This window comes from Cryptotermes secundus, unplaced genomic scaffold (assembly GCF_002891405.2).
Source record: "Cryptotermes secundus unplaced genomic scaffold, Csec_1.0 scaffold183, whole genome shotgun sequence".
In the NCBI taxonomy this organism is placed as follows: Eukaryota; Metazoa; Arthropoda; class Insecta; order Blattodea; family Kalotermitidae; genus Cryptotermes; species Cryptotermes secundus.
This window is the reverse complement of record NW_019729899.1, coordinates 648,057-673,644: the sequence shown is the minus strand read 5'-3', so window position 1 is coordinate 673,644 and position 25,588 is coordinate 648,057. Positions and strand designations below refer to the sequence as shown.

Sequence of the window (25,588 nt, the reverse complement as noted above, 5' to 3'; positions counted from 1 at the left end):
TGCCAGGTAATTATTACAACTATTAGAGCACCATTAAATAACTGATACACCAACCATAAAAAAAACTCTGTGATTTCAGTATGCAAGCGAACCATACCGACTGAGCGACCACCGCTTGTCGACTAAGTTTAGTGCCAACTTTTGCAGACACAGGGTGTTGCGTGGCCAGCAAAACGAACCACCATGGTCGTTAATTTCGGTTTTCTAGACCGGAGCCACCATTTCCTTGAAACAGCTCCTCAATTATCAACACGAGGCTGAATGGACCTCGTTTCAGACCCACTACTTCTCCGAAAAAATCTGGTAGCGCCGGGAATCGAACCCAGACCTCTGGATCTGTAGCCAGGAACGCTGATCCCTGGACCACAACCATCCATTCACAACCCATAAATATAGGTGAAAATCAGACAGTTTTATTATACCTGTTAGTTCGAAAAGCTTCTTTCACTGTGTGAGTCTCAAGCGTAACATGAGCATCATATTGTGCCTGGTTTGCAAATTTTACAGAACAGAGTTTACATTCTGTACTTGTAGCTGCAGGAGCTTTCTTAGCTCTAATCTGGAAGGCATGCTGCTGGGCCACATACACTTTCACAACTGGACTAGTCACAGACTTGTCTGGTGGTGGAGGAACAGGATCTGAATGAAACAATGTAAGTAATTCATTATTATTACAGATGCAACAATGGTTGTCATTCTCTAACATCCTACCTCACAATATTGTCACATAATAGAGTGAATATACGAGGGGGGACCCAAAAATAACCGGAACCGACCTGTTGCGCGCGCATACTTTGTAGTTACGAGTTGTGCTGCTAGGTGGTGTTAGTTGGGGGTCTCCCACGACTGTTAGTGAGCTGGCGTCAGTCTGAGTTAAGTGGTTTGTCTGTGGTGCTCTGTTGTGTGCGTTCCTGTTTCAACCCTTTGGCGATTAGTGAGATGGCCGACCAGAAGGAACAAAGAGTGTGCGTGAAATTCTGGATCGTTCTGCACTTCACTCTTCAAGTCGCGGCAAACATTCACGCAGTTTTCTCTTTGGTCATCTCCGAGCAAGCGAGGAACAAATTTTGCAGACACCCATCTCATGTGCAAACCTTCGGTTAAAATTCGCTGGACCGTGCTCCATGAGATGTTCGTTTCCTCAGAAAGTTGGTCAATGGTCTTTCGACGATCTTCATCAAGCAAAATTTCACGCACACTCTTTGTTCCTTCTGGTCGGCCATCTCACTAATCGCCAAAGGGTTGAAACAGGAACGCACACAACGGAGCACCACAGACAAACCACTTAACTCAGACTGACGCCAGCTCACTAACAGTCTCGGGAGACCCCCAGCTAACACCACCTAGCAGCACAACTCGTAACTACAAAGCATGCACGTGCAACAGGTCGGTTCCGGTTATTTTTGGGTCCCCCTTCGTATATGGGGCTTGGATTGGTAATTGGATTTACTGAATACTTACAGATCATAACTACAAGTAAAAAGTAAGTAAAGCTATTCCTGTACCAGGCCATGAAGGCCCATAGTGTTGTGAGATGTTGAGGGCCCCACATTATCTAAACTGGCTCAAAGATGGCAGTAAGGTTGTCAGCCTTACGCGGCGGCCGCGCTTTACTCCCCAGGAAAATTATTTAATTAATTCCTGGTACTCATTTCTGTTAAGAGGCTGAGTAGACCCCAGGGCCATAGTGCAGCTGAAAGGATTAGATCAACTGAAAAAAAATCCAATGACCTCATCGGGACTTGAACCCGCAACCTTCCGCCTTGTAGCATAGTGCCTCAACCAACTATGCTGCCGCTTGCCCCCATAACTACAAGTAACTACAGCATTATTGTCAAGTCACACACTCAGCAGTTCACTACAGGTGTATGGGGGAATGGATGTATAGATCCACTTTTTCTTGACCTTGGCACTAGCTGGAGCAGAGTGGTCAGCTTCATGCAACTGGTACCCATTGGATAGGAGGTCGGGTGGACCCGAGAGCCAGTCTGGACGTGTAGAAGAGAAAATTCTTGACCCTACCAGGACTCAAACTCCGACCTGTCAGTTGTCCAGCCCATAGCCAGTCACTATACTGACTACACTATCCTGGCTCATGGGAAAGTGACCTAAATAAATAAAAGTTTTCTGCATATTTTGGTTGGTTTGGGGGGGGGGGAAGATATGCGGAAGTGTTGGCTATAGCTACAATTTGAGCATAAGCTTGGGGAAGGCCAAGAAAAATGTCACACAGACAATGACAGCTACTCACACTATAAAGAAAGGTCTCATAAGGGGAGTGGAAGGTGTAGCCTACACATTTTACATGGATAATTTCCTCTTCTCTCTAATTGGTAATATTTTATTGCTTGCATCGTGTTGCATGAATACAACAATATTAATTTTACCAATTCAGCCACCAACAAACTTTGAAGTACATCAACCTACAGTAATATAGACTACGCAGCAAAAGTATACCACGTAAATTTGGCTAAATATAGGAACATAATATTAACTGTAAATAATTAAAGAACATTTCTAATAATGGAAGTAATGTTTCATAAACCACTAAAAGTTTATAATTTCTCACTAAAATATGTAAAATTATTACAGATTGGCATGCAATCATACCAAAGAAGAAATAATGTCATTTGGCTCTCAAGAAAGCAGAACATAGTAGTAGCAACATAACAAATTAAAGCAACAAATAACAGAAGAATCTGGGAAATTGCTAACATCAATGTAAGTGTGGCCTACTACAGCACAATGACATGAAGCCAATTTCAGCTCACAACGTTTTTATATTGTGACATGTTGACCCCTACCTCCCCAGCGGTAACGTAACGCTCGCGTAATAGGCGAGTTCCCGCCCCGCCACTCCCCTCCGCGGTGACGTCACCGAGGGATATCGCGGTCGCTAGGCAACGCGAGTCAACAGCGGCGACGTTACGATAGTAACAGCAGTTACCTCCGCTAGCGTTACATAGCAACACAGCGCCAGGCAAAAAGGGTGCCTATTACGCGGCCGTTTTCCGTATGGTCCGATCGAGGTTACATAAGGAGCAGCGAAGGCTATTCACAGTCAGTTGTACTGAGTCAGCCAGTGAGTCCTGGAGCTACCGCCGAGTTAGCCAGCAACTAGTCAGTTGTATTGTGGCATTTGGAGTGTACTAATTGTGATACTGCAGATAGCAGTAATCGTAAATCTGTAATTTGGGTGATTGTAAGTGCGAATGTGAAATAAAATTCGCTACATCAAATACATCGAGAAGTTATTTGTCGCGATATACGCCCGATACGCAACAATTGGTGTCAAAAGTGGGATCAGTAACGCAAACACGTTACAATATTTTAAATACAATTTTAAATCAATTTTAACTGAATTAAAAATCTTATTTTACACAAGAAATTATACTTAACCCCAATTTAATTCAATATCCAATTAAGTAGTATACAAGTGAACAATAAGGAGTATACATAAAATATAGCCACTTTATGGCTTATGTAAGTAAACTAGGAATACAGTAATTAACACTCATACATTGATAAGAAATATTCAAAAAAGCTTGTGCATTACAATTCAGGAATTAATTGTGTAACTAAGAGTACCGGTGGGCCAGAATAGAGCAGTCAGTATAGCGACTGGCTGGATGGCTGAGGGGTCGGAGTTCAAGTCCCAGTAGGGTAAAGAATTTTCACTTCTCCATGTCGTCCAGACCGGCACTCGGCTCCACTCAACCGCCTATCCAATGGGTACTTGGGGCTCTTTCCCTGAGGTAAATGGCCAAGGCCTCCAACTAGTGCTGAAGTCAAGAAAATGTGGATCTATACATCCACTACCCAATACGCCTTTATGGTGTAATGCTTAATTAGTTAAGCACAGGGACAGGGACATAATTTGAAGATGACCCATTAAGGGGAAACATGTAGTGTGATTTAAATTAATAAACATTTGTTGCGTTGATGGCTGAACTGGTAAAACTGACATTGTTAGTTACCTGACAAAGCCTGAAGGTATATTATAATGTGCTATCACAAGGCCTGTTACATATTCCATTTCTTTTTCACTTTACAGACAACAGCCCCCCTCCCCCCGGATTTAAAAATTCAGATTTAGATTTTGTCCATAGCCAAATTTTCAAAAGGGTATTACAATGAGAATCAGCCATTATGAAGGTATTAAAAAACTCCTCTGTGCTTGTACAATCTTTCATATTCTGGACTCATTTTGTTGACTGTTTCTCAAGTAGAAAGACTTAAGTATATATGACAGCAGTCACGTTCTATAACGTGTGTGTAGAACAAAGTATATCCATTAGCTTGGAGCTAAATGATGGAACATTGTGATGGAGGGCTTGGCAAACAGAGGTCTCAAGTACGGCCTGCTGACCACCTTGACTGCCTTAGGCTTTTGTGGTTTTTCAAAGAACATCAAGCAAAATGCCAGAATAGATTAGGCTGAGCCATAACCAGTTCCTTCAACATTTTTCAAATTCCCTATTCACTAATATCCTTGTTCAGTGCTGTAATCTCAACATTTTAAAATATAAAGTATTACATAAATAGACAATCATTTCTATGTACTGAGATATAACACTGTGTTGTTTGGCAAATATCTTCCACCAGATTACATGGCATTACACCCCGGGCAACAGAACTCTTCAGAGCCACTGCTGTGAGAACCTCAAATCCAACAGTTTGATAGACACATAGGCCAGCATTCCTCTACATGTCTCGATCTTCATGACAGAACACATTACACACATATAAGTGGCAGTCAAATGAAAATGGGTCACCCTGCATAACTCACACAGTGCACAAGTTGGTAACACTGGAATTTGCTTACAGTATGAACATCTGGTGGTGACTCAGGAAAGCACAGTGACAATGTGCCCTTGAACATTAGTCGTTTGTTTATTGTGTTCGAAGTAAAGTTAGCGCTATGTGTGGTTGTCCAACATCAGTAATGGAGGGGGGTAAAGAAGAACAGTGAAGTGTAGTGCGCTTTTTGACTGCTGAAGGAGTAGGACGACGGGAAATTCATTCATCGTCACATCTTTGTTGTTTATGGCAAACACAGCATGTCATGTTCGTGTGTGCTGGCGTGCTATAAGAGATTCTGAGATGTGTTATTGATAGTAATGCTTTCATTGCAGCCAAATAATGTCTGCTGCAAGATACTTTATTAACTTTAATTTTTCAGTGCTGAAGGCTGGGTGATTTGGGCATGATGTGAGCCATATTTACTCATGGCTTGGTTTAGCGGCCTCTCTTCCTAGCCCCCCCCTTTCCACCCTTCCTCCAGCTGTTCTAGGTTCTACAATGTTCTCCGATTCTGGTTTATCATGTGATCCCCCCCCCTCAGCTATTCTAGCATGCTCTATGCAGCTTGGTCTAGAGACTTTTCCTAGTTGGTTGCCAGCAGTCAGTGAGGGAGGTGGTGAAATTATGTTTAAGTTGTGCGTGAATCAAAATTCTGTTTGGCTTTTTGTATTGGCTGTTGAGGGCTAGCATCCCCTTCGTTCGTGACGGCTGTCAAGAGTATCGCAATTGGAGTTTTCTCTGAGTTTGTATTATGTTATCTGGCTGGGGTTTTGGACTGCCACATTTTGGCAGATTTGATTTAGAAAACATTGTATGCTTGTATTTTTTGTGAGCAAGTAGCACACTGTCAATTTGGTAGGTGAGTGAAATTCCATCCTGTGAATGCATTTTCTAAATTCTGTTTGGTTTTTTGTCCTTTCTTCCTTACTGGCCGTTGACGGCGAGGGATTCCTAAACTGTGCGACTTTTTTTTTGTGTGGGGGGGGGGATCGCCGATAGGACATTTTCTATTCTGCTTGGGTTCAACTGCCCATGTTGATTGATTTAAGAGTTAACCTGTATGTCTTGCATCCAGCTGGTCAGAAATTCAAATTTCTAAATCATAATGCACTCTGAGGTTGAGATATTGTTATTGTTTGTACATCTCACGAGCTGTAACGTTACTGTATAATTATCATGTCTTGTAATTACTGAGTTACTTCTACTGATCTGTTTCAAGGTTATTATTACCTTGAGATTTCCTGGCTATCACTGCATAAAGATAAAAGCTTAGACACCCCAGTGTATTCTGGTGGGGATTAGGAACACTACATGTGAATCAGGGACGAATGCAGCATCCTACCCTTTTCCGAAGTGATAAAGAGGGGAGGAGCTGCTCAGATGTGCTGGAAACAATGGAGATACAAACGATCGTGGTGTATTTTAATATTATATCCCACCATTTAATTTGCAGAGACTGATATAAAAGCATGAGAAATCTCATCATGATAGCTGGTCTGTACTAGTCCTTGTTAAGCCAGGATCTCATGGGTACCAAGTAGGACTGCTAACTACTTCACTATAGCATTCAGTAAAATAAATTTTGTATGGTATAGCGCATCTACACATAAAGAGACTCAGGTAGTTACATGACCTGAATGTGCACTGATATTATGTGTAATAACACAATCCATGCACAGATCATAAACAGTGAACCAATGTACTGTAGCCCAATCTCAATTTCTTCTAACCTGCCACACTTGAATTGTTTGAATGTTATAATAATCTCCCGATAAATCATGTATACATTTAATATGAGAATCCCTGCTATTACAATATTCTTAAAAAATGGAATCAATTCTACTTGCGCTGATTTTGTGACAAAATTCTGTCATAACAACAGCAATAAAACCCCTGACTTTCAGATGCATCAATCCCAAGTCTACAAAGTCCAAAATGTCAGTTTTACATGACCAGTTCACAGTGTTAGGTCCACACACAACAAAGATCATACATAAACTGCCTGCCCCCTTTACAGTCTTATACCTTTTGTCGAGGCATAAAACAGCTAGTGTGGCATGAGTTAAACATAAAAAATTCATTACGTAGTTACACTGATTACTATTGTTACTATGGCTATTAAGGTTACCACTGATTACTGTATTTTGGTAATTATGCTAGTGTCATTTCTACCTCACAACTTCATGTGTCCATCATGCTGTAATGCCCAAATGAATGGAATGAAAAGTATGATTTCTGGATGGTCTCTGATATAACATTCATACCAAATCTCATCAAAATCTACCCAGTGGTTCCAGACTTGAAACACAGAGACAACACGGTATTTTTTTCATACACATTACTGTGCAAAGAATGCATGATGATTTCAACTAGAGCTCAAAGCTGTAGACTGGAAGCACTGCCTAGCAGAAAATAATGTAATACAGGACCATGTTATAGAATTATCATAGGATGCAAAAGTTGTTTCACATAACCAAGACTGATTACCGGGAGAAGGAGAACAGGGTTATAAAAGCAATGTTAGTGTACAAATCAGCTGCACTAACACAGTGCCACCTTGTGCTTTCCATATTACCTTGCCTCCCTCCTCCATAACTTGCAATCACTTTCTGGACCTTAGAAGCATTGAAAACAACTGTCTCACTGGTGCTCCTTCTTTGTCTTTTCACATAATTATATGCTGCAAGAAGCTGAAGAATTGAGTAGGGCTTCATACGAACGTGATAGAGTGGAATGTACTCATCCTTAAATATATCTTTCAACTTTTTCTTGTTTATACAGTACCCATCTTCTATATATGCTTTACTGACAAGAAAGTATGTAAAATGTTCTGCAACAGCTGAAACAGAAAACAAACATCAATGGCATTTCTTTCACAAAAATACATATTTCATGTTAAAAAATGTTATTTGTATTAATTTGCCTGTTAAAATAAAACAGTTTAAGGCTTTTGCCTTCGGTGGTTTAACCCCTGTCAGCTTATCATAATAGAATATAATATGTAATCTGAAAACTTACTAAAATAGGGCATCTTAATTACGAGGAATGTGGATAATATGAAGCAGTGGAATCAAATGGTGTGGTAAAGTTACTGGATTACTGAACTCATAAAAGCCCACTTTGCTCTGCTTAACAGTGAAAATAAATATGAGGGCTATTTGGAAAGTAACCTTTGTTTATTTTAGGCAAGAGAGAGCTCACATATGTGAGGTAGCGTCACATGACTCATTGCCTTGTAGATCGTCACATAACTGGTCACCTAATATTTGTTGTTGTCTCCACAGAGTCAGCTATGTTGTGTCCTGCAATTGATAATCCCACCAGCTGTGAAATTCACGCTGTTATCATCTTTCTTCACGCTAAAAATACAAGTGCTGCAGAAACCCATCATGAATTGTGTGTGTTTTATAGTCAAATTGTAATGAGTGAAGGAACTGTAAAACTACGGTGTGGAATGTTTAAAGATTGGAGGGCGAACAGGTGTTCACAATGAAGAGTGAAGTGGTCAGACATCTGCAGTGAGTGATGATCTTGTTAAAAGTGTTGCCCAAAAAATTTGTGAAAGATGGTGCTTCATAATTTCAGAAATTTCATGCACTGTTCTCTAAGAGATCATCACAGACTATGCTATTACAAGTTTTGTGCAAGATGGATTCAGAAAATGCCCACAGGTCCACACAACACACAGATAATGGCTTTGATTCTTCTATACTTGTTTAGAGCAATACCATAAACGTGACAATGAATTTCTCTATCACATTGCACAGTTAACAGGTGATGAAACCTGGGTTTCATTTGTGAATGTTGAAGCAACAGAGCAGTCAAAGTAGCGGATGCGGACACATTCACCAAACAAGCTAAAAAAGTTTAAACAAACGTTTTCTGCCAGAAAGCTGATGGCAAATGTTTTCTGGGACAGGAAAGGAGTGCTGATAGTAGAATTCCTGCAAAAAGGGACCATAATAATGTCAAAAAGGTATCGTGAAACACTAAATGAACTGTGTATGACAATTCAGAACAAAAGATGCGGCACGCTGACATCTGGTGTAGCGCGTCCTCATACAACTCCTTGCACTGAAGTACTGCTGGATCATTTCAACTGGTTATAGTTTGGCCATCCTTATAGCCCTGATTTCGCTCCAGGTGATCACAACCTGTTTACTCATACCTACCTGGAAAATTGGTTAAGATCACAGCGCTTCAACAATAATGAGGAACTGATGGAAGGTAAGCATGGCAAAGCTCACAGGCGGCAGACTTCTTTGACACAGGCATACAAAAATGTACTTCCCGATATGACAAGTGCTTCAATTCCCGCAGTGTCTACACTGAGAAGTGATTTTATGTATGTACATATTTTTTAGTTTATAACATTATTTTTCTCATTTCTCATGTCTTGTTTTGTTAACAGCTCAGCGGAGGTTACTATCTGAACAGCCCTTGTAAAATAAATACCGTATTTACGCATGTATAGGCCGTGTGCGTGTATAGGCCGCAGCACAATTTTCAGACAAATTATAGAAAAAATAATTTTCTTGGAATATTATTTCAGGAGTATTACACCCTGTATTACTAATTATGAATATATTTTTTTTTAAATGAAGTGTGATTTCGAATATTTCAAATATAAGCTGCACCCCAGTTTTCCTCTTGAATTTTTGGCAAAAAATGTGCGGCCTATACATGCGTAAATACGGTACATGTAGTAAATTAACTCTTGAGAAACAACAGCTGCTCAGCTACTCATGGAATTAACTGCTTTTAATGGAATCCAAATTATCATTATGATGTTAATGGGGGCATATCACTGAGTTTGATGAATCCTGTCAACACTTTCATACCATATTCCTGTACAATGGATCTATTTTAATGCAGATTAAAGCATTCTATGATGTAATGTAATGCAAATTGATACCTATCTACCAAATTAAATCAAAAAAGACTGCCATATTAATATTCACAACCATGATAAAATTTAATTTCATCTACTTTAATACTGTGGCATGTAGACCTGTTGCTGGCCAATGACTGTGAGATAAGCAAAACTACAACAGCTGTTACCAAGTAACAGCTTCAAGCAACTGGAAACAGCAACAGAGGAACAGCCTTTTCTGTGCACTCTGTGCCGAGATGTTATAAGTAGGACATCACCAGTGGACACTGTTGAGGTCCATCACCAGGCAACAACTGGTGATGACACAAAAGTGAGAGCACTTTATGTGTGCTGTGGTCACAGTGATCTTTGGCATGTGTAATTCAGTGAGACTGTCATAGTTATTTGGTGTTATGTTCTGTAAATGTTTAATAAATCCAATTACCAATCCCAACTCCTTCTATAGTCATATGCATACATATAACAATATTATCCACCCATCTATGGCTACGTCTCCCCTTAAGCTCCTTTCCTCACTAAAATAGAATGCAACAAAATTAAATATTTCCTGCCACATTTAATAAAATAAAATTAATGTAAGAAAATGCATTTAAATTACCTTGTCCCACTGCATATATTTATATACAGCGAATTTATACAGTGTGGCAAAGGGTATGTAATGCAGTTAGGATTTTGAGCTCCTTGTGAATCTGGTGTGTGACTACTACTGTTGCTGAACTTTCTCCAGCTTTGTACTCGGGATCCTTTTATACTAACTGTGTTCAGGATTCAGTATTAAAGAAAGTGATCTCACAATGTTAATCTGATATCATGGTCTAAGTACTTGGAGTTAAGGTTCAAAGCTGCATGTGTGGGTTCTCTTAGAGTATCAGCTGTGCATTATTTGGAAGAACTGAGTGAGGTCTAAGGTAATCAGTGAAGTTAGTTAGAGGAGTGGCTTATTTTTTCACCATCAACAGTACGACAACAAATTCAATATTTGTAGGATACAATGTTGGTGTAGCTCATTTAGTACAGTGATGGACTATGGGCTGGATGGCTGGGGTTTGGTTCCCAGAAGGTGCAAGATATTTTTCTTTTCCATAAAATCCAGACTGGCTCTGAAGCCCACCCAGCCTGTTATCCAATGGGGACTGGGGGGCTACTTCCCTGGGAGTAAGGTCATGGACGTGAAACCGACCACTCACCTCCATCTAGTGTCGAGGTCAAGAAAGGCAGAGCTATACCTCCACTCCCCCATACACCTTCATGATGTGCTTAATTAAATAAGCACAGGGATGTCTGTACCTTACAATGCTACTTTACATAACTTTATTTACCCTTGACATGAGGGTTCCAAACAGGCTGATCTAGTGGTAACACCCTAAACTTGTACTCATATTTGAGATATGTTCAATTCAAATCTTGGCTGGGACACAAGCTTTCCTGACTGAGGTTTTTCATGGTTTTCCTTGGTCCCTCAAGGCAAATGCCAGGATAGTACCTAGATCCTTCCTTCCAAATCCTTTCAAATTCATCAGTCAATACTGACAGCAATGTTAAATAACCATTTAAGAATGAAAGTTGCATAACATTTATGACGATAATACTCGCATATGTCTACACACGTGAGCAACTAAATTAATCATCCCAACATTCTCAAGGTTCTGGTATTATCACTGTCTGGCTTATAATTAATTACTATCTGTGATCAGTCTAGGAGATAAAATTGTCTAATATGACATTACCAGGATAATGAATAAAAAATATCTGTGATAAGACTACTACCTAAGGAGTAAAATGTACTGTGGTGTATAGACCCCTTGCAAAGCAGTGACTCTGTAAACAGCGGCCTCTGCTAGGTAACGCCTGCAACATACACGTACGTGACCACAGATGGTGTTTTCTATGTGGTCAATGTCATAACTGTTGCTAAGCAATGGTGCAGTAAACAAACCTCTACTACATCATCATCATTCCATCAAATTCTCCACAAATAAGAATATCTAACCAATTCTAAATTGTAATCAGCAGTAAAATTGTAACTATTGTAATTTTAATCTACTTATATATCAAATTGTTAATATTCAGAATTAACTTGACTTGTCATATATCATGTACAATGATCTACAGTGACGAAATAAATAAATCAATCAATCAATCAATCAATAAAGGGGCTGTGTTTTTGTGTGGTCCATGCTGAGGAGTTATCATGAAGACAACGGATGCTACAGTTCAGTTGTGGAATATTCACCAGACAGTAACAATGTGAGCACAGAAGTTGGAGAACCTTCACTGTTAAGACTGGTTACCAAGCAACAGCTAGTGAAAGCAGACTGAGAAGACTTAGTGTGGAAGTCAACAGTAGTATTGTGGGAACTGTCCACATTCTAAGCAATGATGCTTGCGTTTTCACACTTGATTGAATGTGGGCAGTTCCCACAATACTACTGTTGACTTCCACACTAAGTCTTCTCAGTCTGCCCACAGTATTATAGTTCTTTGTAGTTAGAACTGTAAGTAGTCAATAAATCTATTCACCAATCCAAACACTGGCTACAGTCACTAATACATGTGACAGTAGTTATGATAAGCTTACTCTCTAAGTTGACTAAGAAAAATGTATCTACAATAAAACTACTGTTGAGGTAAGAGAGATACTATATGAGATAATATGATGATAAGGGCAATACCCAATATAAGTGTACCACAACTCAAGAAGAATTGGCAGATATAGCAACTATTTATGTTATGGTCCTATAATGTAACAGAGAAGTTAAAAGGAAACAGATATCTTCAGATCTATTTTCAACACTAATGCCAATTCCTGTTCCAACTTGCATGCAAAGTCACACCGAATACCATGCTATTTTATTTAACACTTCTGCTGTATTTGCTAGGGTTCTGCTTGTCAGGATACCGACTGACTGGTAGGCTTTTGTGGGTGTGACAGCTCCATTTCACATCCAACTTCATTCATAACTAAAATAATTATAGTATATTTCAAACAATACTTCATGGCTTTAGTGGCTGATTAGCACAGTAAATTACTTAAATAACAAACAAACCGCCAATGGCAGTTGAAATATTCAAGCCCTAACCATTTCTAGAAACTCATGAAAATATTTTCTTAATAAGATGAAAAACTAGACCTTATTAAACTACTTTCATCCAACGGACCGATTCTGATAATGTGAAATCTGCTGTAACTCAGAGAAGGTTTTACAGACCAAACATTTTCATTTGTAATGTATTTTCTATGCAATTTAGATATAATACCTATTCAGTACACCTCTGTTGTAACTGAACTAATTTCACTCTTGGTTATTAAATCTATAATAGCAATTGACATGCAGGTCGTGTTGACTTGACAAGATTCGTATGGGTGGAAAATCATAAAATTCTGTTATAGGTGTAACCATAACACAACATAAAAGCCACTTAAACATTCACGAAAACACCAAACGTAGTATTACATGAGAATGCACCTTCTTACTATTTAGTTGGGAGGAAATTTAAGTTACTTATAAGTAAACAATTATCATTTCCATAAGTATTAAACACTCATACTTCTATACAAAAATACTTTATTGTGCACATACCCTCTACGTGTAAATCAAATTTCTTACTCTTTTCCTGCTTGGATCTCGACAACGCTGTCATGTTAACAAAACCTTTCCAATTTACGCCAACAACATAAGACTTCTACTCCTTGTCCTGCAATTCCTACCAAATAACAAATTCTCAATGCATTGACGCACATCAACATAACATTATTTGTCTCTGGGAAGTACCACCGACTGATAAAACACAACCTATACACGTCACCATATTCTCGAGCATTCTCGAGGTCGAGTATTCTCGGAATCTCGCTGACAGATACAGAATTCACGTGAATGTCAAAGTCGTCAAAACATTCTGAACCGCCGTCTGTCAACCTGTTGACCACGAATGAACACCAACACCCTTAGCCGATACAAGGGGATTGAAGTATACCATGCCACGGATCGCTCAGGAAGTATCTCTGTAGTAATGCTTGAAGAAATCTTTGGTAAGATTGCGCGATCCGTGGTGTTTCGGGCTCAACTAGGAACTACTCAGTGGTTAAACGGTGTTAGGTGACCTATGATAGTTACTGACAGTTTGGTAAAATGTTGGTTACTAAATCTACACAAGGTAGTAATCCGTGATGTTGACAATTTGTAGCATTTGTAGTGTTCCGTGTCGTTCCATGTGTAATGCAAGCAGCCAATATATCAAAGAAGGGACGTCCAAAGTATTTTGAAACGAACAGTGTAATTGGCTGAAACTGTTGATGGCATTATATATGAAGCAGTTAGAATATTCGTCTTATAAATTTTATGTTTACAATTCTTTGCCGTGAGTGTGTATCCCTGTGTGTATAGTAGTTGATGGTTTTGTGTGTGTGTGTGTGTGTTTGTGTAGAACGTAAAACGTAGGAATGAGTTTGATCTCAATTGTGATTCTCAGCCTATACTGGTAAGTGACAATTTCTGTGTAAGATAAAAAAAAAAAAGATATATATTTCTAGAATTTTCCCAAATTTGCACTAATTTGTGATAGTTGCCATGTGGTACCTAATTTGCGAAGAGCATGGCGTAATAGGCACTAGACCAGCAAATATATGAATCATCAGGGGTTTTCGTAGAGAGTAGATTTCAATCTGTAAATTACAGACTGATGTAATGGAATGTTTGTTACATTTTGTGTAGTAGCTCAGGTCTGCAAAAATTCAAATCACTTCGTATTTTATAAGCACAAGGACAACTTAACTTACCATTACCTTGTATTCTTTATTGCTTAAATCACTCTGTATAGTTCCACAAGTTCCAGAAGGAGACAATATTGAATGCATTAAAACGGATCTGAGGGCAGTAAAGTGGGAGAGTGCACGAAATTCATTTGGCTCAGGGTAGGAACCAGTGATTCACTGTCATGAACATTGTAACAAACCATGTTGTTCCATAAAAGATGGAGAATTGTATGACTAGGAGCATTATTGTTAGATTCTCAAGAAGGATTCTGCTCAAAGGATTTACTTATTTGAACGTATTTGTAAAGTTTTATAAAATGCATGAGCCATTCATGTCATATTTGTGTGTAAGGTAGTACAGATGAGATGTTTAAAATACAGTGGCGCAATTGACTATATCAATATTAAAGACATGTGAACAAACTTGATTGAGAATTGGGGTTCTCGCAGTGGTGAATTTTTATATTGTGGTTATGACACAGTTGGTGATCATCTATGAGACTAATTCTGTTATGATTGGGACTTATAAATAAATAAACCCCGAGTTCAGAATTAGTTAAGGAATGTTTCCTATTGTCTTATAGATTTAATAGATAACATGCTGATAAATAGGCTGTGGCTCAGTACATTAAATTCTCAGAATGCCTATGGGTACCAAGTAATAAAAGAACATGTCCTAAGACTAAAAACTGTATGGTAGACCTAATCCCATACATAATGACAATTAAGGTTTTGTGCATGATTATATAAAATATTTTGAAGTAGCTATAATTACACCAGTGAAAGTATGATACATCTGAGTGCTTGCAGATGGGGCTTCTGTTTCTATTCAAAGTTCTACCCCCAAAAGTTTTTGCTACAAAAAATATAGATGATTCAAGAGACATTTATTAGTTGGTCTGAAAGACAGAGAAACCTGTTTTTCCATCTTACTAGCGATTCCTTACTTGTTTTTTAAATTTCAGATAATATGTTGCTGTTCTTCATATTTTCATAAACATCATCCTGTATTTGAGCAGCAATTATCATTGTTTTTTTATTTAAATAGCCCTGTTCTTTGAGAAATTATGTCTTTAAATGTTGATCTCTGCATCTCTGTTATGAAAATGCTTCATAGTTTTTAATATATTCAGGAAGATGAAAACATAGTTTCAGAGTTCTTAAGAACTTTTGGATATAGAGTTTAAGATATATAGCCTTCTGAACTTTGATAGTTCCTGTACAGCTCCCAGTATGTTGAAGCTGTAATAAAGCAGTGCCATGAATTTAATATGACTGTATCAGGGTTAAAGGCATGTAAACAAATTTGTATGAGATTTGAAAGTTTCCAGTCCAGAATCCTACACAGGATGAAATAAAACTCTTGCAGGTATGACTAGGGTGTGAACCAAAAACAGTGGGCCCTTTTTGTGGAAAGAAACATTTTGGTGTGTACGAAGAAAGCAGCAGTGTTCTAATTGCAATTTGTATAGAAATTCAAATTGTCTAGTGAAGAAGTAATTGTGTGTGTGTGTGTGTGAGCGCACGCGCACGCGTGTGTGTATTTTTTTCCTTGTTATAGTCATGCTCTAAATACACAGTGCAACATTTATGGCCTATTGTACTAGCCCCAGATGATAGGTGAGGGTGATTGTGGACAGTCGGTGGAATGAAGATTGGAAGGGGAAACCAAAGTACTTGGTAAAAACCTGCCCCACCACAAATCCCACTTGACTAGACCCGGGATCGAACCCGGGCCGCGGCGGTGGGAGGCCAGCGTCTAACCGCTTGAGCTGTGACGTGGCCCTTGCTCAGAGTTACATCAAGGTCAGAAAAGAAATTAAAGTCAAAGAATTTGGAACCTGAAGAATACATTCCAGAGGTTGTATGACCATGTAATTTCAGCTGTTGCAAGTTCAGTGTTAGTGCAAATGAACTGAGCTTTTTGAAATGTTCTGAAGCTATTATTGATTATTGCTAATGTAGAACTTGTGAAACTAGTTTTGGAATGTGACCATTAATGGTGTAGATTTCAAGGCACATCTGTAACAGAAGCAGTTATGTGCCACAACGGAGGCAGAGACTGCTGAATTTGTGCAGAGAAGAAATAGAACTATTCTGTACACTTGGATATGGAAAAGACAGCATGGGCAAAAATGGACAAGTTCACACTATTTGACAGATAGTAGTGAGTTCAACAGCGTAAATAGAGCTGTATGAAATGAAACCAAAGGTATCCAGGAAGTACTTGATACAGTGCTCAGTCATGCCATCAGAGTCTTGAAATCACTGATTTGAGCTGAAGTACCAGATATTTCATATAGAGATGTGCTGGCAAAACTTGTGTGCTCTGTAGATGTAAATCATGTTCTGATTAAGATGTTCTTCATTATTTTTTATAACTCCCGAAGAAATTTCAGGAGAACATAGTGATTATTGTACATGGTGGATTCATCAGAGCTAAAGAAATGTCTGCATGTTCATTCCTTCTACTCTGTAGGCGAATACCTCAATGTAAATAGAGAATAATGTAGAATTAAGCTTTATCAGTTTAAGATAAAATTACTTGTACCAGTAGGTATTATTTTGACTTGTTCTATATCCAGAGGTATTAACCTACTTAGGATCTATGGAATGCAAATAAATTCAATTCAATTCAAGTTGATCATTCTTTCCTGTAAACTAACACAGTCCATTGATGAATTCATTGAGATAGTGATCAGGAAACTCAAGAGCTTAACAAATGTAATTTTGTGGAAAAGAAAATGATTTTATTGAAGTTGTGAAGCTGAACTTATGAGAAACAACTTGTGCTGCAGATGCGTACTGAGAAATATACATGCTTTGGCTCGGCCCAAGGTTGTTACAGGCATAATAGCGAGATTACTTCACATATTTTTGTTTTGTACTTTATGGTAGGAAGGTGACAGGGAACTGCAGTCTCATCACGTGTTCCATAAATTAGACCATGACGCCAACACATCTATTACATTCCAAGAAACTGCTATGAAATATTTTCATAAAAAACAGTGCCACACATGAAGAAAACAATGTGATGGGCCTGCTTCCCAGTATAAAATTTATTCTTGGCTTTCAGATTCATGCCACCGAGACAGTAAGAATCGCATTTTTTTTGTCATAAGGGATGAAAGAAATGTTTATGGTGGTGTTGCTGCCACATTAAAGTGTTAGCTACTAGGCCCAGCCTTCAAACATCACAGGAAACTGACTATCTGGCATGTATGGGGAATGGGATATGCTGGTTATATGAATTGGCCAGTAGCATGAGAGCAGTGCTTACAGAAACCAAAGCCTAAGCACATCAAAATTCTAACACTTTTCCAGCCTTGTGTGTATTTCTATTTTAAAGTGTGACATAGCTGATTGATGAAAGATATTGGATGTAGAATAATGAGATCGCATATTCATCTAGCCTCTGCTGTAATGGCATATGAGTTGGGGAGGATGGAAAGCAACACTGTCAGTGGCAGCTGGTAGAAGTACCATGTGGTGCATTACAACTTTGTGTTTGAAGTAAAAGTGATACTTTTTTTTTAATTTTTGCTGGTTGTGTGTGAATTCCAGATGCTTGGATACTGGATAACCTGGGAGTTTATTGTTTATAATGTGCTTTATACACATTCTTATGTACTAGAGCAGGGGTCTCCAAACTTTTCGAAACGCGGGCCACATTAGGTAATTCAGCACTTTCAACAGGCCGGATAAAATGAGAAATTAATAATTCTAGGTATATGAGTTTTATTGAAAGCACAGAATTTCATAAACTAAATACAAAGTACGTGAGAATAAATTATCGTATATTAATGACAACAGACAGTAGCAGCAAATGCTCATATTTTCATCACAAATTATAATAAAACAATTAATGTGAATGATGGAACTCTTTTTGCATTCTTAAAATCTGATTAAATTGAGGTGATGATGATCTGTTACAATTACACTGCACCACTGCAAGAAGTCTTGTGCACAAGACGGCTAGTAATGAACTGCTCGTGCTACCTACATTGCCACGAAGTGACACTGCCAATCGAGGACGAACAAGTACGAAGAAATACCGCGCAGTATACCGTCCAGAATTAGTAAAATTGTGAATAATATTAACATAATATGGAATATCAATATATTTTAAACACGTTGAATTTGAAATCTATGAACAAGTATTTTTTTACCAGTACTCATTGGAAAATTAGTACAATTGGCGCATTTCTGCATAATTCTTTCGCGGGCCGTAGTTTTGAGACCCTTGTACTAGAGGGATGCTATGAGGTATATTATGTTTGAAGAATTTCATCTTTAGTTAATTTTCAGAGGAAATTATTAGAATCCTCTTCAGTCCCAGGTAGTCTGCTCAGTTGTTCAGTAACCAGATCTTTCGAACATTTACAGAAGGTATTTCCGCTTCAGTTTGTTATGATTACTATACCTGTTTTATGTTCTATTATTTAAAGTGAAATTGGTAGATGTAATGGTACTTCTTGTTAATGATCATCCAGATTTATCACAATGAATTCTTTTGAATGTGTCTCTTAGTGCATCTAAAAGAGTTTGTCATGGTAAGTGTAGATGGTCAATTGCAAGAAGTAACCTTGATGATACCATGGCCATGAATTCTTTCAAGAAAGGTATCTGTTGTTTTGAGGAGAATCTTAACAATAACAGCACTTTCAGAGCCACATGTTTCACACAAATGCAGCTTGCTATGCGATGAGATCAATTAAGCCTTTTATGTCACAGGAAACATTGAAGATGGTTTACCATGCCTACTTTCATTCTATTATGAACTATGGATTAATATTTTGGGGGAACTCTTCACATAGTGTAATAATTTTTAAAATACAAAAGAATATAATTAGAATCATTACAGGATGTAGAAGTAGAGATTCATGTAGAGAATTATTTAAGAAATTAAAAATTCTACCTCTTCAATCGCAATACATATTATCGCTTCTCTTATTTGTTGTTTACAACAAAGATAAATTCAAATTAAATTCTGATGTCTATAACATGAATACTAGACAAAAATATAACTTCCACCTACCCTCATCAACTTTATCAGTATATCAAAAAGGAGTCTACTTTACTGGCATAAAAGTGTTCAACAATCTGCCACAAAGTATTAAAAACTTGGGCAATGATACTAAAAAGTTTAAATCAGAGTTAAAGAATTATCTACATGCTCATTCCTTCTACTCTTTAGATGAATACTTCAATGTAAATAGAGAATGATGTAAAATTAAGTTATATTAATTTTTAAGCTAAAATTGCCTGTACTTATGTATGTAACCTTTTGACTTGTTCTGTATCCAAAGGTACTAACCTACTTAGGATTTATAGAATGTAAATAAATTCAATTCAATTCACAAGTCATAATTCATGATTGCACAGAAAGATGCTGCTTCATCAGTTGAACGCCCTGTATTATATTTAATTTATTTCTTTATGTTCTTCCATTTAGCATACTTTATATATATGCTTTTCTTCATCCTCTGACATAATCCACTTCTGTGTGGATTGAATATTTCAAATATTATCCCAGCATCTTCTTTGAGAAAGAACATAGACACTCAAGTAAGAACTGTTCATATGCAGCTCAGAGGGCGATGTGTTGTAATAGTTCTGATTATGAAAGAGTTGATGGTGATCATTGAAACAGAAAGTTAATGTGTGGCTCTTGATTAATGGTATCATGAGACAGAGATGGTTATATTCTTTTAGGGGGCCAATACACGTACGAGTCTGGCTCGCAAGTCTGATGTTGCTTGGGTTCCAATGAGCCAGACTCGTACGTGTGTGGGTTGCCACACTCTTATATGTGTGGTGAAATTAATCTGAGCCTGGCTCCTCACCGAGCCGGACTCGTGAGCCAGACTCATACATGTTTGAGCCGCCTTACTGTTTGTGATAGGAGTAGCATTGCACTGTACTGCCGTAGAGTTGAATGAAGTGGGAACTGAACAGGTTTTACTACTTGCTGTTTCTCTATTAATCTGTATTGGCCATGCATTGTGCTGTTGTAATAGTACAAGCCTATGGACGAGCCGAATGAGTATTGCATTTTTTAATACTTCTGCCATTATCCCCAAGGTATTTTATGGCTACTAGCGCTGTAGTAGAAGGGTTTCAAGCTCCATGTTGCCAGTTGGTCAGTGTGTTTTTGTAAGTCATGTCATCGGTTTCATATGCAGATTCAGGGTATTGTGTGTTGTTTTTAAATAGATTTACTTGTAAATTATGTCCTTTGCTGAAGTACAAGTTGTACTATATAAAAAAACAACCCTTACTGTAACGGCATAAGCAAGCTTACAAATGATGTCAGTGTTAATTTTTCATTCAGTACTTCTCTGTTAAGGAACACATTACCAAATGCTTCACAAACAGTAGCAAGCAATTCTGACATAAAATAATATTTAAGATTGAACAGATGTTGTAATCCTGAATACGCCATTGAAGAAAATTTGGAGCTTCCACAAAACTGGTGACAGTAGCAGCCTAGTGGCCAGGATGACATTGGTTCGAATGTCATGAGGAAAGTTGGGAGAGTTCGTAACACTGGAGGAACAGCTTCTAATTTTGTTTCTGTGCGGTTGTACTTAATGTTTTTGGATTTTATTCTCAGCGGTGCTTGTGCATGTTGCATGAGTTAATAAAAATGTTGTTTAATATTGACAGGTAGTAATGTTTGCAGTATCAGGCACAAAGATGGTACCAGTGTTGGTAGCGACTTGCCCAGATGATGGGTGCAATGCTGTGCTCATCTTCCCATCAAAAGATAAGATTGTTGACTGTCATGGCTGTGGGCAGCGCCATAGGGCATCAGAAGTTAAAGATGTTAGACAGATGCAGGAACAGGCACTTGGTGTTAAAAATGTTCTGAGAAGCCTCCTCCTAGCAACAAATGCAAACATGAAGAAGAGTGCAGACTTGGTAAGTGTTACTTCTTTCTGTTATGAAGGGGCAATATTCATGGCTTCAGAATTTGAGACAGTTTATACAAATTCACTATTCTGCTCTATAATTGTAGTGTTTTCCTGATAAGAAGCTTTTCAGCATACCAGTGGAAAAAAAACTTCTTGTGTAAAAAATGTAAAATTAGTTTCATTTTTTTGATCCACTTTTGTATTTTGATCCCAAGAAATTGTTTCATAATGCTTTGCTTGTACAAAGCACAGATACACGTTGTCAAGGCAACTTGGAGATATAGTGGCAACACCAGAGCTGTGTTGTATTTTAATGCTAAAGAAAAATTAATAGAACACAGGTTGTGGTGGACCACCAAAGAATTGTATAAAATTACATAAGCATCTGAACAACCACTGCATTTTGATTTGCTTCCACTTGCTGTATAATATAAAGTTTCTCCTGCAAAGTTATTTTCTGTATAGTTGGAACTGCCAGTATGTTTCATTTAAATGACTTTACACCACAATGGAAGTAACATAATCAGTTTCTTGTTCTTATTAAACTTATAAAAAACATGTATGCACATTAGATCGCTATGTATGATTTACAGTGAAACAAGAATGTTGTAAATTGAATGAGCATAAAGTGATATACATTGATACTCTTCACTTAGTAAAAGGGGAGCAACTAAATCTCTGGAACTAAAAATGAACTGTCATTAGGTCTGGTCCAAGGTATTAAGTAGTCCACAATCATATATCAACTGTGGTACAGTTTGACTATCAAGAAATGAATAACAGTTTTAAAGCCTTTTAATTTTAAATCTGTTATGGTCAAATTTGTTTGTAAGTATTATTTTAAACATATAAAGTGGGGAATTTTTGAAAAAGAAAAGTGTTTCAAAATTAACTTCTAAAGCAGGAAAACATTATGTATTAGAACTCTATACGTGGGAAGTTTTAGCATACTTCTGAGCATTTTTGTGAGACTTTGAAATGTAAATTTCTTAGATAGGAGAATATAATATCTGGGAAGCACTTTATTTTTATCAAGCAGGATGAAAATCACAGTAGATATTTAGAGACAATACAGAAATTTCTCTCTTCCCCATATCCTCCCAAAAATGGTTTAGCTTCTGGGGTGGTCGTGAACTACTGTTACACTGAATTGTATTTAAACCTTGTCTGTGGTTCATGTAGTCGGCAACCCTTAGTGTATAAGACATTTAATCAATGAATCAATGAATGATTAAATGTCTTATTGAATGATATTGCTGGTGCCATCTCTGAAATGTAATCCTTAGAAGGTGTCTATTTTTGCTTACCATGTATGTTTGTCCGTCTGTCTACCTGTATGCAACAAATTGAGAACCACTTAACTGATTTAAAATAAAAACTGAAGTTGGCAAGTTTTACTTAAATGTGTCAACTTATTTCAGTTCCATTTGAAGTACGACAGTGATAAAGGACACATGAAAACATGTTTTTGCATGTGTATTATGCAAAATTCATGCAAACTCACTAAATATCAGAACATAAAATATTTGAACAGAAGCTGTTTATAGTAATGATATTCATGTTTTATACGTACTACACTTTTTCATGAGTTGTACAGTTTTAGAGGTAATGAAACAGACTGGATTTTATGTTGATCACTTGCGGTGATAGAGCGAATGTACCAGAATTATGTTGTTCGAATGTTTTCTAAGTTGCTTGAAATAGTCATCATGTAGACATGAGAGTAACGTAGTATAATTCATCATTCCTTACGTCTTTGTTATCATGTGATCTAAGAAATTTGGAGCTTATGAAAGGGTTGAGTAGATAAAGAAAGGCTTTATCAAGCATAATGAGATTTTCTGTCTAATTTTGATGTTTAATGGACAGCAAAGTAAAAACGGTTGCTTGTAGAAAACTATAAATATTCCAAGAATTGTAATACTGTTAGAGGAATGTCAGTAAACACAGTACCACATCTTAAAAGTGCATGATTCACTCACAGCCTTAATGTCTGATGTTCTCTGATGCCTTGAGAAACATTTTGAACATATCTGCTGAAAAAAACACTTCCATTATTTTGGGAATTTTTTAAATAATTTGACATAATGTGATAGCATATTCCAATTTGGTGGGCCACCACTACATACTGCAGGGAAGGGGTTACCATTTCAGCTGATAAAAATTAATTGAATAGATTTTTCCTGTATTGTTCCCAGATATTATTTCCAGATAAAATTGTTAGGAACTTTGTTTCAATTTTTTTTTTACTGTATTGATGTGTGTGTGTGTGCGTGTACGCATGCAAGCAGGGATTGGTTACAAATGTCATGAGTTGCTTAAATGTAAATTTTTATTATTGTTTGCACTTTGCAGATAAATATTCAGTTTTGCTTAACAGAATATGTGTTAACAGAATGATTTTATGTCAGCCAGAAGGGAAGTAAGGTGACACCTTGCTTCAGGTACTGCTGATGTTTTAAAAGTATTGATATTAACAACTTATTAACTTAGTATTTTTATGAAATTATAACAGTGTTGATACTTTTGACCATGATGGTTAACTTTCTTCTGTCATGGGAAACATTGCTCTGAGTTAATTTGTTTTTTGACAGGTGAAAGTGAATGGTTTATCAAATTACCATTGCAAATTGTTGTCACCCTTGCTTACCTATCATGGAATGGACAAGAATACCCAAAAAGCAAAACCATTGTCTGAGCTGACAAACAAGTAAGTAAAGCATTGCCTTTCTGATAGGCTTATGTGATTTTGAAAATACTGTAGTGCATCATCATATTGTGAGTGAGATGGTTTTTCTATTTTTTGGTCACTTCTGCAAGCCTATTGCATCGGTCTGCCAAATGACACCACGCTGTGAACAGGCATTGTTTTTACGTGAGTGTTTTTTTTTTTAACTTTGTGTTTCGTTTTGTCTGCGATGGATGGCAAAATCAAGCAATGTGTGTTTCGTTTTGTCTGCGATGGATGGCAAAATCAAGCAATGTGTCTGCATTAAGTTTTGTGTGACAATTGGTAAATCCACTGCCGAAACCCTTGAAATGCTTCATGAGACTTTTGGGGAACATTCTTTAAGCGAGACATCCATGTTTCAAGGCTGGTCGATTGTCAGTTGAAGATGACAAACATTCGGGTGAGCAAACACCAACAAAATGACAGAAAATGTTGAAAACATTTGAGAACTCATCCACATATTTAAGCAGCCATGGTAGAATGGTTTCCAGAAAATCATGATATCACTAAGCAGTCAGTCTCATGTATGAGATATGGCCCCACGACAGTGTCCTTGACAATTCCAGCCCAAATGCTGACACTGAAGTGGACTTGATACCTTTGTTTGCAGATAGCATAAGGATTATCCTGTGCCCAGAGGTGACTGTTGTTGATGTTGAACACACTGTCGTGCATAGACTGTACTTCATATGCTTATAGAATGTTCTGTATAAAGAGCTCACCCACAGTATGTACCTGTCATAGCCGTTTGCACAGTTGTATCCATAGAGGATTATCATCTGGAAACAGGTGTGTGTTCTGTGAGTAGTGGTGTGGATGCAGTTAATAGTCATGAAGTACTCTGAGGACCCTTTGGTTGGGATAGTCTCAGTTCTCATGCAATATCACCTGAGCTCCACGGCCCTTGTACCACAGTTGCGGTTATGGCATCTTCATTGGCTGGTGTGTGTACAGACTGTGCTACTTTCATTTGCATATGCTGTAGGTGTTACACTTCTTGTCTCATGCAAACGCTGCTATAGTTTTTGAAACACAGTAGCATCTGGATGACATTGACTAGGATAGCATAGTGCGTATTCACGTGCAGCAATACCGGTTCGACTGTTACAGGTACCAAAGCTTAAGAACATGTTGCAGTATTTATTGTTTGTTTATTCCATGATCATTTGATGACAACAGCAGAGAGATGTCTTGCCTAATGTGCTGTGTGTCATCATGACAGCAGTGCTGAAAAGTAGGTTACCCCACTTGATGGTTGCACATATCTTGAAAACAAAACGTCTTAGGACGTATGTTGTGTAACATTTTCAGCTTTTTTTTTTTTACAAGGAATCTCACTATGAAGGGTTTGTGGACAAATTTCATTCCACCCTGCCCACCAAACACTTTCCTATATAATTACTTTCAGATAATATTCTCTTGATTAATGATCTTATGTAACTCTGTTGTTGGATGGGAAAGGAGAGTTCTTAGCTGTGTTTAGGCGCATT

At 37.7% G+C, this 25,588-nt stretch overlaps 2 protein-coding genes across 5 annotated transcripts in view; one reads left to right on the top strand and one right to left on the bottom strand.

The window, feature by feature from the left end:
* LOC111865740 (putative helicase MOV-10) overlaps positions 1–13,630 on the bottom strand; it is a 49,837-nt gene extending 36,207 nt beyond the window's left edge. The window contains exons 1-3 of one of the 2 annotated variants that reach the window (XM_023853998.2): positions 13,279–13,630; positions 7,379–7,642; positions 423–639 (exon numbers count right to left, since the gene is read on the bottom strand). In XM_023853998.2, coding sequence (XP_023709766.1) covers positions 423–639; positions 7,379–7,642; positions 13,279–13,339 — 542 coding nt within the window. In that variant the 5' untranslated portion in view covers positions 13,340–13,630. The remainder of the gene's footprint in view (positions 1–422; positions 640–7,378; positions 7,643–13,278) is intronic. The other variant, XM_023853999.2, reaches the window with a different exon arrangement.
* A 255-nt stretch (positions 13,631–13,885) lies between these two features.
* LOC111865743 (deubiquitinating protein VCIP135) overlaps positions 13,886–25,588 on the top strand; it is a 36,893-nt gene continuing 25,190 nt past the window's right edge. For all 3 annotated transcript variants that reach the window (XM_023854008.2, XM_023854007.2, XM_033751946.1), the window contains exons 1-3: positions 13,886–14,176; positions 21,120–21,374; positions 23,962–24,077. In XM_023854008.2, the coding sequence (XP_023709776.1) occupies positions 21,126–21,374; positions 23,962–24,077 (365 nt within the window). In that variant the 5' untranslated portion in view covers positions 13,886–14,176; positions 21,120–21,125. The remainder of the gene's footprint in view (positions 14,177–21,119; positions 21,375–23,961; positions 24,078–25,588) is intronic.